The sequence below is a fragment of the Eptesicus fuscus genome, chromosome 15 (genome assembly GCF_027574615.1).
Source record: "Eptesicus fuscus isolate TK198812 chromosome 15, DD_ASM_mEF_20220401, whole genome shotgun sequence".
NCBI lineage: Eukaryota > Metazoa > Chordata > Mammalia > Chiroptera > Vespertilionidae > Eptesicus > Eptesicus fuscus.
This window is the reverse complement of record NC_072487.1, coordinates 48556459-48571333: the sequence shown is the minus strand read 5'-3', so window position 1 is coordinate 48571333 and position 14875 is coordinate 48556459. Positions and strand designations below refer to the sequence as shown.

The 14875-nt window shown below is 42.5% G+C and overlaps 1 protein-coding gene across 1 annotated transcript; it reads right to left on the bottom strand.

Annotated features, from left to right (window-relative positions):
* Positions 1 to 9406: 9406 nt before the first annotated feature.
* TMEM215 (transmembrane protein 215) lies at positions 9407 to 10114 on the bottom strand. Its single transcript, XM_054727709.1, has one exon. The coding sequence runs from the start codon at positions 10112 to 10114 to the stop codon at positions 9407 to 9409; it is 708 nt and encodes a 235-aa protein (XP_054583684.1).
* Positions 10115 to 14875: the final 4761 nt, after the last annotated feature.

The window sequence follows — 14875 nt, the reverse complement described above, 5'->3', positions numbered from 1 at the left end:
TTATAATATCCATTAGGGTGCTGGTTCCATAGCACATTGCTGCATCATAAAGCTTCTTGGAATTCTTATAAAGACTCTTCACTAATTTCTGGTATCTAGGGCCCATTCGATTTCTGAGTTGAAGGCAGGAACTGCAACCCTTTTGAGCAAACCTGAGACCTGGGAAGTTAACATCTGGAGGCAAAATATGTCCAGCTGATACATCTTTGCCCTGATCACCCACATTCTCCCTGTGAGAAAGGAGTGGTTTGTTGGGAAACTGCTCTTGGGTATAATGGCAAGGACCAAGCACATAAGGGTAATTCTGGGGATTATGTAACTTCCCCCTCTTTCCTTTGACTCTTTTTGATTTCTGGAAATCTGTCTTCTTAGTCATGACTGGTGCTTGTAGATTTAGGGATTACAAGATTTCACAAGGTATATTTCATTGAATACTAGTCCTAAGGGAAGCCCCATGGGAGTGCTGCACACTCAGTCCCCTTTTTGTATGTCACAGAGCATGTGACTTAATGGCTCTATGAAATTTTTCATTTACTCATTCAATAAGAAGTTATTTACTAGTAGTGCCTACTCTGTACTGGGTACTATTCTGAGTGGACCAATAAAAAAATACCTCTTGTGGGGAATAGGGGGATAAGGACACATATGTAATACCTTAATCAATAAAGAAAAGAAAGAGAATATTTTCCAAGCTTAAAAAAATACCTCTTTACCTTGGTTTAACTTAGCAATTCCCAAACTTTATTTTACTATTAAAACCTTTTATTATGTAACATATATTCACCTCTCAGGGAACTAACATTCAATGGGACATGCTTTGAGAACGATAGATGTATCTGTTCAGGGATGTACAAGGGACCTGAGTTCTAGGCAGCTGAAGGAAAGGAGAAATTAGGGACATCTTGAAGCACAGAAAACAACGTTGATCATAGGGATGTAAATCTGTTAACATAATAATCATTGTTGCCCTGTCCATGTCGGAAGAAGTTTTTCCATGTATCAATCTGATGGAATAAGTACAAGTATCGCAGAGATGGTGATTTTAGAAGCTGGGATTACATCAGATATTTTCATTTAAGCACTCCAAGTTATTTTAGTGCATGCAACAGCAAAACAATTGTTTGGAAAGGGGACTGCTTAGTCTGATTAGTTATTTGTCTACAAGTGGAAAGAAATTCACTCTTTTAAAAAATGTTTTTATTTATTTTAGAGAGAGAAGAAGGGAGAGGGACAGAGAGATAGATACATTGGTGAGAGAGAAACATCAATTGGCTGCCTCCTGCATGCCCCCTATAGGGGATCAAGCCTGCAACCTGGGCATGTGCCCTGAGAGGGAATCGAACCGGTTACTTCTTGATTCATGGGGTCAACACTTGTTGAATGAATTATTCTAAGATTAGAATTCAGTTAAACCTAAAGCCCTGGTCAAGGTGAGTCTAATCGTTCTTTCGTATGTTGTGCTGGAGACAAGCAGGCTGGCCAGGTTTTCTTTCTCTGTAGAATAAAAGGCCAATGTAGTTATCTCTAAACTCCCATCTGTGACAGTCCAGCACAGGGTCTCTTGGACCAGCAAAGCCTAAATTTCGAAGAGGAGAGGCCCAAGTCATGACCTGGCCTTTCCCTACTGGGGTCCCTTTCCAGCCATCTGATGATTCTCTGCATTTCTTCAAGCAATCATGTACCATTCTCTCTTTCCCATCCTGGCCTTCCCATGTACTGTTTTCTCTGCTCAGACCACTCTCCCCTTCTCTTTAGTCAGCTGCCTCCTATTTTTCTTCTGTGACAGTGATATTGTGATTTATAATAAGAAATATATATGTGGTCCTTATCCTGTTTCTAGCATAGAGCTCTTAAATCCTTGCAATTTCCTAAGTGATGAGTATCGTAAAGGCATTAATGAGGTGATTTTTAGAAAGCCCCTACGTCACCTAAGGATGGGAGGTAGTTGCCAGAGAAACCAAACTTGTGATTAGAGGGTTGGAATTTTCAGTCTCACCTCCCTTACCTCAGAGGAGAGGAGAGGAGCAGGAGATTGTTTAATCACCAATGGCCAATGATTTAATTAATCATTCTTATGTGATGAAGGCCCCATAAAAACTCTAAAAGGAGCCGAAACCGGTTTGGCTCAGTGGATAGAGTGACGGCCTGTGGACTGAAGGGTCCCAGGTTCTATTCCGGTCAAGGGCATGTGCCTTGGTTGCGGGCGCATCCCCGGTGGGGGGTGTGCAGGAGGCAGCTGATCGATGTTTCTGGCTCTCTATCCCTCTCTCTTCCTCTCTGTAAAAAAAATCAATAAAATATATTTAAAAAAAAACACCACAAAACTCTAAAAGGACAGGGTTCGGACAGCTTCCGCATTGGTGAACATGTGCAGATTCTGGGACAGCATGGCAGCTCTGCACCCTTTCCCCACACCTTGCTCTATGCATCGATTCCATCTGCTGTTCCTGAGCTATATCTTTTTATAATAAACCACTAACCTAGTAAGTAAAACATTTTTCTGAGTTCTGTGAGCCAGTCCAGCAAACTAATCGAACCCAAACAGGGACTCATTAGAACATCCAATCTATAGCTGGTCTGTCAGAAGCACAGGTGACAACCTGGGTTTGCAACTGGCATCTGAAGGGAGGGGGCAGTCTTTCAAGACTGAGCCCTTAGCCTGTGGGACCTGACACTATCTATCTTCGGGTACACCATGTCAGAACTGAGTTGAATTGTAGGACACTTAGCTGGTTTTGCAGAATTGCTTGGGTGTATGGAACGCCCCTCCCCCCGGCCCACACACAATGAAATTGGGTGTAGAACCCTTTTAGACTCCTTTATTGCTCATCACCATCCCCCAACAAGGTGAGGGTTGGGTGCCTCTGTCAAGTGCTGCTGTAACATCCTCATCTCTGCCTTTGATACCCTTGGTTACTCATCAGCCTCCCCTGCTAGGCTGGGAGCTCCCTGAAGACAGGAGCTGGTTGGTCTCTTCTGTTCACTGTGATGTCCCAGACCCAGCACAGCACCTGACTCATCCCCACTCCTTAACCAGGACTTGTTGAATGAAGGAATGGATGCTGGGCTAGCTTGTGGAAAGGGAGATGAGGAGGACAGAGACCAGGCAAGGCACCTCCTTAAGACCATAATTGCTCATTGCCCCCAAATGTGTTGCTACTGTTCTAATGCTGGGAGAATGAGAAGTGAACTTTGAAGGGACCTTGGGCTTGTGGGGGAACAGCAGTTAAGAGGTCTGTATTTTTGTGACTTGAAGGGTGAGAACCTTCTTTGGGAGAATCCTGCCTGGAAGGGGAACTGAGCCTAGCCCTGTTCCTTATCTGTCCTTGCCTGAACCAAGCATGTGTGGTTGGGCTCTTAGTCCTGACCTAAGTATTACTGCTTGTGTCTGACACTCCATTCTTCTTTCATTGGGACATTTTGGCTGAATTTATGCACTTAAAATGATTTAATTTTAATATCTTTATATTTGGAATACTTTAATATTATTCACTTTATACTCCCTTAACTTCCTAGTTTTTATTGTACTTTTTAGTCTATAGTATTAGCGAATAATTTTGTAACATATTCAGTCTTATTTATTGAATACTATTTTATATTCCTTTTAACTCTATTCAGTAGGATATTTTTAGCTAAATTTTGCCCTTATTGGGTACATGTTTAAATTAAGTGTATATATTTCTTAGCACTTAAAAATGTATCAAAATTTTCTAGCATTTTCCTTTTATTCTTTATAGATATAATTTTTTTCTTGTTACTCCTCATCCAAGAATATTTTTTTCATTGATTTTTAGAGAAAGTGGGAGCGAGGGGGAGAGAGAGAGAGAGAGAGAGAGAGAGAGAGAGAGAGAGAGAGAAACATACTTCAGTACGAGGGCCGACACTATCCACTGAGCCAAACTGACGAGGGCTTGCTCTTTATATTTGTAAGACATTTTCTGTTGGGTTTATCCTCTTAGTTCACTTTCTAGCATTTGCTGCTAAGTCAGAGATGAGAAGTAGTGATGTTGGTAGGATAGAGGGATGGATGGCACAATAGTGACTGGCATAATAAGGGATCAGTGGCCCTTCTCCCTGTGCTGACAATTCCATACACTCTTTGTTTGCTACTGATTTCCCACCCATTCTAAAAGGAGGTTGTTCTTGCTGTTGTTAAAAGAGAACCTGATATTTGCCATGGTCAAGAAGAAAGAGTGTCTCAAATTAAATCCCATCCCAGTCAGATGGTTTGGGAAAGTCACAGGACAAATTATATGGGTCGGAAGTTATTAAGACTGGCCTGAAATACTGCTCAAGGGAATTGCTCATCATCATGTTCCAGAATAAGCTAGGGCTTCTCTGAACCACAAACCATAGTCTCCAAGCAGCTCACAGCCTTTATATAGAAGGAAAGCTTCATGGGGGTGGTTGGGGTGAGGGTCTGCAACTCAGCTCCTGAAAACTGACCCCAGAGAATAGGTGGCCTTGAACGTCCTGTTAAAAACCATTGAATGGAAACATAATAGAGGGACAATAGTCAAAGCCGGGAAATTATATTTTGTTGACCTACTTACAGGATTAACCCAAGTATATTGATTCATATTCTTTCTGGTCAGAAATTCAAAGGCTTAGGTGTCAAGTGCTGCTAGAACCACCCTTTCTTGTCCCATTTGCAGAACGGCCACTGGCTCATAGAAGGAAGCAGGGAGCAGGAGTTAGGTCAAGTCATGGAGGGAAGAGAAAAAATTCTGGAAAGATTCATCGCTTCCTTCTTATTATGTAAGATGTGATTTCCCCAAAGAAACAAGATGCTAAATAAAAGTTAGGGTCTCAAACCACAAGCCTACTTTAATCCACGTTGTTGCTGACCATATTCAATTTAATTTAATTCACATCAACAAGGCAGAGTTTTCTTTTCATGCCAGAAAGAGGAAGTGGAAGCAAGTAGGCTTTGAGGATGACCCAAATGGTGCAATTTAGAGTTTTCATTGAGCATTGGAGAGAGAGAGAGAGAGAGAGAGAGAGAGAGAGTGTGTGTGTGTGTGTGTGTGTGTGTGTGTGTGTGTGTGTATGTAGTGGGGGTGGGAGGGGTCAGAGGGAGGGTGCGGTGGAAAGATGAATAAAATGTGGCCCCTTTCCTCAAAGCGCTGTAGTTGGAAAGGCAGATACGTACTCAATTAATATGTGCAATGATAGTGGTGGAGGCGTCATCTGACCCCAGGGTGACAGAAGTATTCAGTCTGAGTGGGAAAAGCTAAAAGATTGTGGAAGATGTGGCAGCTTCCGCTTGAAGGATGTTAGGGCATTAAGCAGCAGAGGGGTGAAGACAGTATGCATTTGAGGCAGAGAAAATGGTTGGGAAAGGTTCAGGATGGTCAGCTGCAGGGTACAGTGGTGGGAGAGCCGAGAAGCTGCTGCAGAGGGTGGGAGGGGCAGGTGGACTTTTTTGAGTAGGTGCGATGGTCTCATCACTTACATAGAAGGTAATTGTTCATATTTCCATGTTGAATTACAGGCAGGTGATTTTCAAAAGCCTAATTCTTCTAAACAAATGTGGTCTTGCCTCCAACTGAAGAACTACCTGTCTCACATACAATGGTTCATTACTATGAAGAATAAGAAAGTGATTAATTACAAAAATGTCATTATATTTAACTTTCCAGGGATGGATTTGTTAAAGAATAGCAAAAAGGTGTTTAATAGCTTTATATGCTATTTTGTAACCAGCCTATTTTGTAACTGTATATTATTAGGAGTAAAGCATGCACAGGCGTGTGCTGTCACTGGGGACACTGAGGTTGCAGGCTCTAACGTGGGGCCAGGAGGAGGAATAAAGGGAAAAGTAAAGAAAGAATCTCTAACAAGGGTCAGGTCCAGGAATAACTCGCTAGACTATGGAGATTAATGTCAGTGCCCACCTATTTGTGTATCTGGACAGACTCATGTATAAACTTCTTTCTTTTGGGTGTCCATGGAGTGAGGACTCCATGGTGGGCAGTGATACATCAAATAAGCGATCTCTGATTTAATTGTGTTTATGTGATTTTATATTATCTGGACAAGAGGCTGAGTGGAATTCAGTCCTTTATTGAGATATTTGGTTGAGGCAAGCATTTGTCCACATCGCCATCTTCAGTTTAATTTTTCCAGTGAGTAACTGAAACAGAAAACTCGTGGGGAGAGTCTATTGAATTCCTGAAATTCTAGTTCATTTGTAAATCACTAATAGATAACAATTTACATACATATTAAGTATAAAATATATGGTGAGACACTTTAAGAAAATGCTTTTGAAATATTACAAAGTAATTATTATTATCTAGTTCTATTTTCATTTTGTTTGTTCAACCTTAAGCTCTTGAAGATGGACACCACTGTAATCTGATTTTGAGATACAAACTGGTGGTATCTTGACTGGGGAAAGGTCTCATCTTATTCTTACTCTTAAAAATACTGGCTCTGGTCCCAGTGGGGGACTCTCTTGAAGAAGCATAATTTTGTTTCTTATCCTACATCTTGCATCTACACGAGTGAAGAGAAAACCAACAATATTGAGTGTCTTATCCATTTACACATTTCTGCCCCCTCATTCTCATCTATAAAGATATAGCTTTTTCAATTGTAAATTTTTACTTCTATGGGCAAATAGCAAATAATGTAGCTGTGTTACCAAACTACAGAAAAAACACATCCATGTGAAACCATCCATAAAACACGGTATCTGACTAGCAATGAGGTATGGCATGATAAATCATGGTACATCACTAAATAGCATATTACACAATTGTTAAATGATAATTAGGGACACTGCATAAAAACATGAAAACATACTTAGGATATAATGAAAAGATTAAAGAAAAACACATGATTATAATAGGTAAGTTACATATGCATATGGAGGAGGCCCGGAACATAATATGCTAAAATGAAAATATGTTAGTTCTATTAGGATAGTGGGACTGTGGATTTTCAAAAATATTTTCTTCAATGTTATGAAAGAATAGTAACAGTGAGTTCACCAAATAAGTGATGCTGTAGGTGTAGAGGGGAGATATTAATAAACAACTAGAGGTTGGATATTATCAAAAGGGAAAACACATTTAAAAGAATAAATCTTTCTTCCCACATTTGCCAGATCAATGGGTATTAAGATCCATAGAATTGAAAACATTTTCAAAGGAGCTGGTTAGTAAGTTTGGAAGAGAGCATGAACTGAGCTCTATCTGAATTTTATTACCATGATAATTGCAATAGAGACTAAGTCTTGAAACAGTTGTCTAAATATGCTCCAGCTTGGGTATCTTGGCTGAATTTACACTTTGGAATCAAGAAACAGTTTTACCTCCTTCGACATATCATTTCCCTCTTTCAAAATGCATTCGAATTATCAAGAGATATTGTGATTTTCCCTCCATGCCAAATCCAAAGTAAATTACATTTAGTGTAAGGTTATGTATTAGATTATTTGGGGCTACAATATTAAAAAATGTATCCTCAAAAATATTTTACTCTGAATATCTTTATTTTATCCCCAGAAATGTATTTTGCTGAATAAAAAAATATTTGATAATAAAACAAATCTGCTTCCACACATTTACAAATTTTTTTTTAGTAGTAGCAAGAATTCAATCCATGTCACATATTAGTAATCATGAATTGCATAACTTTGGCCTGCATTTTGCTGTAACTCATTTCATGGCAATATATCAAGTGCCTTTGCCACAATGCCATAGAATATTCAACCTGGGAATGAACTAAGAGTTAACCTAGCATCAGTCAGTTCCACTCCTCCCTTCTCAGGGAACTGAGGTGTAAGAAGATAAAATTTGCCCAGGATCACCAATCTCATTTGCTGACATTTAAACCCTACCAAAAAACAATTACATACTTTTGATGTTGCATTTGTCTAGAAAATTATGATTTTTAAGGGCATGATGTTTAAAAACAAGAATAATTGCCATACTTAGAGAATTAGAGTTGGACCTGAAATACACAAAAGAGATATACCTAAACTTTTTGTCCTCAATTCCCCTTTTGGCAAAAAGTGCCTGAAACTATCTGACATTAAAAAGGAATCATCATTCCTTAAAGGATGCAAAATTATTCTGATCTTCAAGATTAAATATATCACCATTTCTATATATAACTCAATATTTCTCTTCAACTGGATCAGATAATATTCTGGCTAATTGACCTCTTGTCTATTACAGTTGATCAAATGAAAGAGGAAATCCTTTTTAGGGCCCCATTATGATTTTTTTCCTCAGCAGCAAAAAATTAAACATGAAATAAAGCAGACCTTTGCCATGTAATGTTTACTGATCAGATGAACTTAATAAAAACTGGGCTTTGGTTAATCCTAGTAGATTAACTCTCATTTTATTGGCACTTACAGTCTTTGGGAATGCTGAACAAAAGTACAAATAATGACATTTCTGACATTTCCAGAAGTTTAATCATTGCATGTCATATAAATTCTGCATAAAGTTCAAGACTAAGGTATTGACTTCACAGTCTTCAGATTTTAAAAGGCATATAAGAATAGTAATCACCAGTACATGTTTCCCCAAAATGTTAAAGACACTTGTATACATATGCAGAATCCATTTTGACTGGACAAAAACAATTTCTGATCTATGAAAATATTACATTAAGTCATTTTGCACCTGATGAGGAAATTATACATGAATGATAGTAAATGTTAGAAAACACTTCAGATAAAGACCAGTTAAGTCACTTTAAGTGAAGAATTTAATAAGTAACATAGCCATCTAAAAATGTTAGTTTTCACATAGCCAGTCACATTTACTTTACTTTACTTGAAATTTCTGATCTTGTCAGAGGATATCATAAAACTCAATGACATAATTCAACTGTCATTAACTCCCCTTTCTCCAGAAACCATCCTACCCTAAGGAGGGATGCAGTTTTTCTGTCCTGATTTTTTCTTCTTTTAACAAATACTAAGCGTTAAAGGCTTTCAATAGATAATCATTTCTTATAACGAAGCATTGTTTTTTTCTTCTTTCAATCTTTTTCAGACCTAAAGCCGCTCAGGGTCCCTATGAATAGCCGTTTTTTTTTGCAGCCCACTCAAGATTTGCCTTGCTTTCAGCAAGTACCGAGTGGCACTTGTTGGGTTATTTACAAAACATCCAACATGGTTTAAATTGTTAAAAAGTAACTGGAACTTCTTCCTCTCCTACCCATGGCCTCTTCCAGTGTCCTTAACACTCACCACCCCTCCCTAAAATGTGTCCCCAACATGCCTATTTACATGGCTCTCAGGCACCAGACGTTTGCACACCCATCACATACCAGGTCCATCTCTAACAGTGTGAAGGCTGTTGGAGCAGGGCAGTTTCCTTCCATCGGGGGCTGAGTGCAGTCATGTTTCTATCAGCACAGCGACCCTGGTATGCAAAGCTTAGACTATCGTCTCGTGGTCCCACCGGCCTTGGCTCTGATTGATGTAACAACAGTATCTGTCATAGGGACTGTTCTGCTTGTAGGAGCAAACGATGATACTGTCCTGGGGCACAAAAAAGATGCTGTCCTCGGGCTCGGGGCACTCGGACCTGTCCCAGGCTGAGCACTTGGCATCCAAGGCACTGTAGGTGAGGGAACTGCCCGAGGGGCAGTAGCCGTCCAGGTATCTGGAAGTCTCCTCCCGCTGCCCGCTCCGGACCAGGCTCTGGCATCCTCCCTCTTCCGTGGGGGTGGGAGTAGTGATAGAGCTGGCCACAGGCACCTCAGCCTGCCCCTGGGCGGGCAGCTTCCCCCGGAGGCCTGCCTTCTTAGCCAGCTCATCGGAGCTCCCTTTGCCTGACTCCAGGTCCGAAGGGGTCCTCAGCAGTTCCACCACCTCCTTGTCCTTGGGTTTCCGGAAGCAGGGCAGCTTTCGGACCCATAGCAGCTCATTTTCGGGCCACTTGGTGCACCCCTCCGTTTTCCGGGCCAGGGCAATGGCCGCGATGCCTGGCAGGCAGATGGCTGGTCCGATGGCCAGGAGGGGTATGTTTCCCAGAGTCTCTCCTTTCATCCCAGAGACAGTGAACATGAAGCCGAAGACCAGGAAGACACTGACCAGGGCCACCACCAGCCCCGTCCTCGGGTTGATGTCATCCGGCCGCATCTTTCACGCATCCAGGTGGGGGCTTCTCGCTGGCCAGGGAGCGGCGTGGCCGTCTTCCGTCACAGAGGGAATCACAGTGGGTTAAAGGAGATTCCCAAGTCCATTTCCCACCCACCGACTCTGTCTCTTGTACTCTTCGTCTCTCTCCACCTGTCTGACAGTCTTGGTCTCTGCCTCTCTTTATCTCCTTGCCCTGTTCCTGTTGCTCTTTGTCCGTCCGTCTGTCTGTCTGTCTGTGTCTCTTTACTATTTTAACCTCAGTCTTTCCTATAAACGTCCACCGGCGGGGGTCACGGAGGTACCTGCGGTGTCCTCCTGTCTCCAGTCTCCTGGGAGCAGGCGGAAAAGCCAGTCCGAGTCTCCTTAGAAACCTGCACAGCAGCTCTGGGAGGAAAGCCTGGCTTTCCCTCCTGACAACCGGGAAGTGGGACGTCGTGGGAGCCCGTCTTTCCCAACAGTGCGGGTCGCGGTCCCCAAGCTCTGGGAGCCAAGGCGGCGCAGCCCAGCGCTGGCTCTGCGCGCGGACTTCCCGGCGCTGGAGGGCGGGCGGGAGGGAGGACTTAGAGAGAAAGAGGGAACGCGACGCGCGCGAGCCTGTCCGCGTTACATCACTTTCAGAGCAAGCTCAGAAACAAAAAGGACGTGTGGGGGCGCGAGGGGGCAGACCCAGGAGCAGCGGAAGAGGCTGCCCAGGGTCCAGTGGGGATCCTCAGAGCAGCCGGGATGCGTCCCACCGCTGCCCAGGAGGGCTGAGCAGGGAGGCTGGACTCACTCCAGTGCCCGGGAGGGTCAGGGGGGGCGAGGCTGCTGCTGACCCGGGACGGAAACTCGGCTCTGTTCGCCCGCGGGGCAGCCTGGGCTCCGAGGACCAGAGCTGCCTGCTGGAGATGTCTTTCGGGACCTGGACCCCTCTTTAGTTACAAATCGGGAGGATTCGACCCGACTGACAGCGGCTCCCAGGATTTACCCCAACCGCTCAGCTCTCAGCCTCAAGGCTCTAGGCGCTCGGAGGGCGGCACACCTCCAGCTGCCGGGCTGCTCTCGGTCCGGGCGCTGGCGGCGGCGAGCGGTGCTCAACAGCGCTCCAGCCGCGGAGCGGGCTGCAGACCTGGACGGGCGCACAGGACCAGCGCCCAGGCCGAGTTAACGGTGAGGGGTGGGTGCCAGGTTTTGCTCAGCCCTGGGTGGAGTCACCAGAGACTTCCCCCCAGGTCTTCCAGTTTCGCACTCTGGAGGGGGTGGCCTTGGAGCCCGGATCCAGCCAGAGCTTCTGGGTCAAGGGAAAAGGGCTCACCGCCTTGGGATCCTACACGTCACACCCAAGACCCTGATAGGAGGAGAAGGGGGAACCTCGCCTGGGCGGGACTGGCTGAGCAGCCCCGCTGCAGTTCCAGCTCTGGGTGGCTCTCCCCTCCCTTGCTGAAGCTGGTGTGGAGAACCAGTCTCCCTCCCACTGGCAGCAGGCGATGGATTCTCTGGCAAGACTGGCTTTGACCATGGTCCTTCAACAGGATGCCCATTTGGGGTGGATGGGGAATAGTGAGGAACAGAACAGGGCACGGGGCACTTTCTTTAACACAAGGCACTGCCTTGGTGGGAGGAACTTGGACATCCAGGCCTTCCCCACCTTCTTTGTGCGTGCTTGGGAAAATGACTTGATTGGTCTGAGAACCAGTTGACTCCTCTGTAATAGGATAATATTACTACCAAATATGTGAGGGAACAGTCTGAGGACTAAATAAATGGGACGTTCATAGCACAATGCTTGTTAGGTGGGTCCTTTCATAAAGTGGTTGAAATAGATATTTGCATAGTATGCCATAATCAATGTAGGCACAAGCCAAAGCATACATCTTGCCAGTGTCCAGATTCTCACTAAGGACAGTAGTACTTCCTGCCCTTCAGATTGGTAAGGTCTCCCAGTATACCCTCAATAACACCCCCTTGTATGAAGTTAGCACGAGTGGTTTTTCCTCTTTGAAATCCAAAGAGTCTCTGGTATGATAGGCATTTCTCTGAAAGTGATGCCTCCAAATTAGGCTGCAATTGACTTATGCTTTTATTGTCAATATAGAAGAAATGATGGAGGTGGGCATGGGGAAGTTTTACATTAATTTTATTGAAGTGTCATATAGAGAAATGAGCACAAATCATGAGTATACATTTGAATGGATTTTCACAAAATGAACATGTCCATTTAACCAGTACCCACATCAGGAAGGAGACATTTTAGCAAACTGCGCCACACCCGTCCCCCTTCCCCCCGCCCCCTCTGCTACGTGTATGTCACTCCTCCCTCCATCCCCCAACAGATACCATTGTCTTGACTTCTAGCAGCATGGGTTACTTCTGCCTGTTATTTGACTTTATGTAAATGAAAAAAGAGTGGAACTTTCCATTCTCCTTTCCTGGTACCTCACACTTGTACCTGACACATAACTCTCTGACACATAACTCCCTCTGAAATTCATCAGTTTGTTGGATTCTTTTTTTTTTTTAAAGAGGAGTTATTTTTTTTATTGTGGCAAAATATACATAACATAAAATTTACCATTTTTACCATTTTCAGTGTACAGTTTAGTGTCATTAAGTTCATTCACATTGTTGTGCAACCATCACTACTATCCATCTCTAGAACTTTTTCATCTTCCCAAATTGAGACTCTGTACCAATTAAGCAATAATTCTCCATTCCCCACTTCCACAACCCTGGCAACCACTATTGTATTTGCTGTCTCTATGAATTTGACTATTTGAGGTACTTCATATAAGTGGAATTGTAGAACATTTGTTCTTTTGCATTAGATTAACTTCACTTGGTGTAATGTCTTCAAACATATATCAGAATTTCATTGCCTTTTAAGGCTGAGATACATTCCATTGTGTATGTATGTGTATATATACACACATCACATTTTGTTTATCCATTTCTCTGTTAATGGATACTTGGGTTCCTTCCACCTTTGACTATTGGGAAAACTGATGCTATGAACATGTAAAATGAGGATAATAACATTTACTTCCCAGGTATTATGAGGATTAGATACCATGTTAAATAGTCAATATATTTGAAGCTCCTAGCAGAGTGCTCACCAGTAGCGTGCCCTGTGTCAGCATCTGCTTTGATGCTGGTGAGTGCCTCCTGCAGAATAGCTGCTGTTCACTGAGTGCTTTTGATGAGCTGGGCTCTGTGCTAAGCACTTCACATGTATTATTTCATTTAATCTTTATAACAACCCTGTGAAGAAGGGAACTGAGGCATGGAGAGATACAGTAACTTGTACAAGGTCATACAATGAATAAGTTGGATGGCAGAGTCCAAGCTCGTAATTTATTAGGTTAGAGTTTTGCCTTCCCTTCCTCCCATATAACTTCCCATGGCCTTAGAGTTAACTTCCTCCAATTATAACTTTAAATCAGAGGGGAAGGAACATTTGTAGATGACCTGCAAAGATATCTACACTGCCAAATTCTTGGTATCTTGTGATTCGAACTAGAGAGACTGCAAGACACCTCAATTCATCACGCTCTGTCCCTTCTGTCCCTTTCCCTCTCTAACTGACAGTTCCCATTTGAGCAGTAAAATCAAGGACTTGGAAATACTATTCATGTCTAAGAACCAAGTCAAGTGGTTTTGATTTCATTTTTATCAGAGTCTATTCTGAAAAGCCTGGGATACCTTGCTCCAGAAATTAACTTCTGGTAGCCACAGTGACAAGCATTGGAATGACAAAGTGAAGCCCATCAAGGGAAGTGCAGATTACTGAGATCCCACATTTTGGGAGAGGTGTCATTTTCATTTTTTACTCCATAAGGTTTTAATGATTCTAAAAGCAATGTGTTTAATATAGAAAAATTTGAAAGCATAAAAAATATAATAAGAAAATGTACATCAGTCATAGTTCCACTGTTATGCTGAGACAACCACTGTGACACAGGTTTACCTCCAGATCTTTCCAACAGTTCTGATTTCTTTTCCTTGTTTTCCTGCACCGGCTAGAACCTTCAGTACAATGTTGAATAGATGTTGTGATTTCAGGCCTTCTTATGTTGTTCCCATCTCAAAAGGAATGCATTCAGCAGTTCACACATAGAATATTTACTATAGTTGTTTTTGGCAGATAACATTTTTAGATTAATAGACTTCTTTTATTCTTATTTTGCAAAGAGTCTTCTTGTCATAAAATAATGTTGAATTTTGTCAAGTGCTTTTTTTGTGTATCTATTGAGACACTTATATATTTTTTTTACCAATTCATTACCGTGGTGTGTTATTTTAATTAATTTTTGAATGACAAATCAATTTTATACTCTTGAATTAAATATAACCTGCTGTATTTTATTGCTAATAATTTGTTTAACTAGGGTGCATATGTGTTCATGAATGATATTAGCCAAATGTTTTTTCTCACATTGTTCTTCTCAGGTTTCAGAATTAAGGTTATATAAGACTTACACATTCTGAAAAACTTTGGGTATGATGGTATCACTACTGGCTCTACTGAAAGTTCAGTAAAATTTGCCAGTGAAGCTAATTGATCTAGGATTTGAGAGTGAGAGATTTTTGACTTCTGATTTAATTTCTTAAAGGTTATAGGACAGCCCCAGCCAGTTTGGCTCAGTGAATAGAGCCAAAGGGTCCAAAAGGTCTTGGGTTCGATTCCGGTCAAAGGCAACTTAGGTTGCAGGCTCCTCCCCAGCCCGGGGTCCTAGTCGGGGCATGTGCAGAAGGCAACCAATTGATGTTTTGCTCACATTGATA

Coding starts and splice junctions, on each gene's coding strand:
- TMEM215 (XM_054727709.1), bottom strand. CDS start 10,114: ATGCGGCCGGATGACATCAACCCGAGGACGGGGCTGGTGGTGGCCCTG.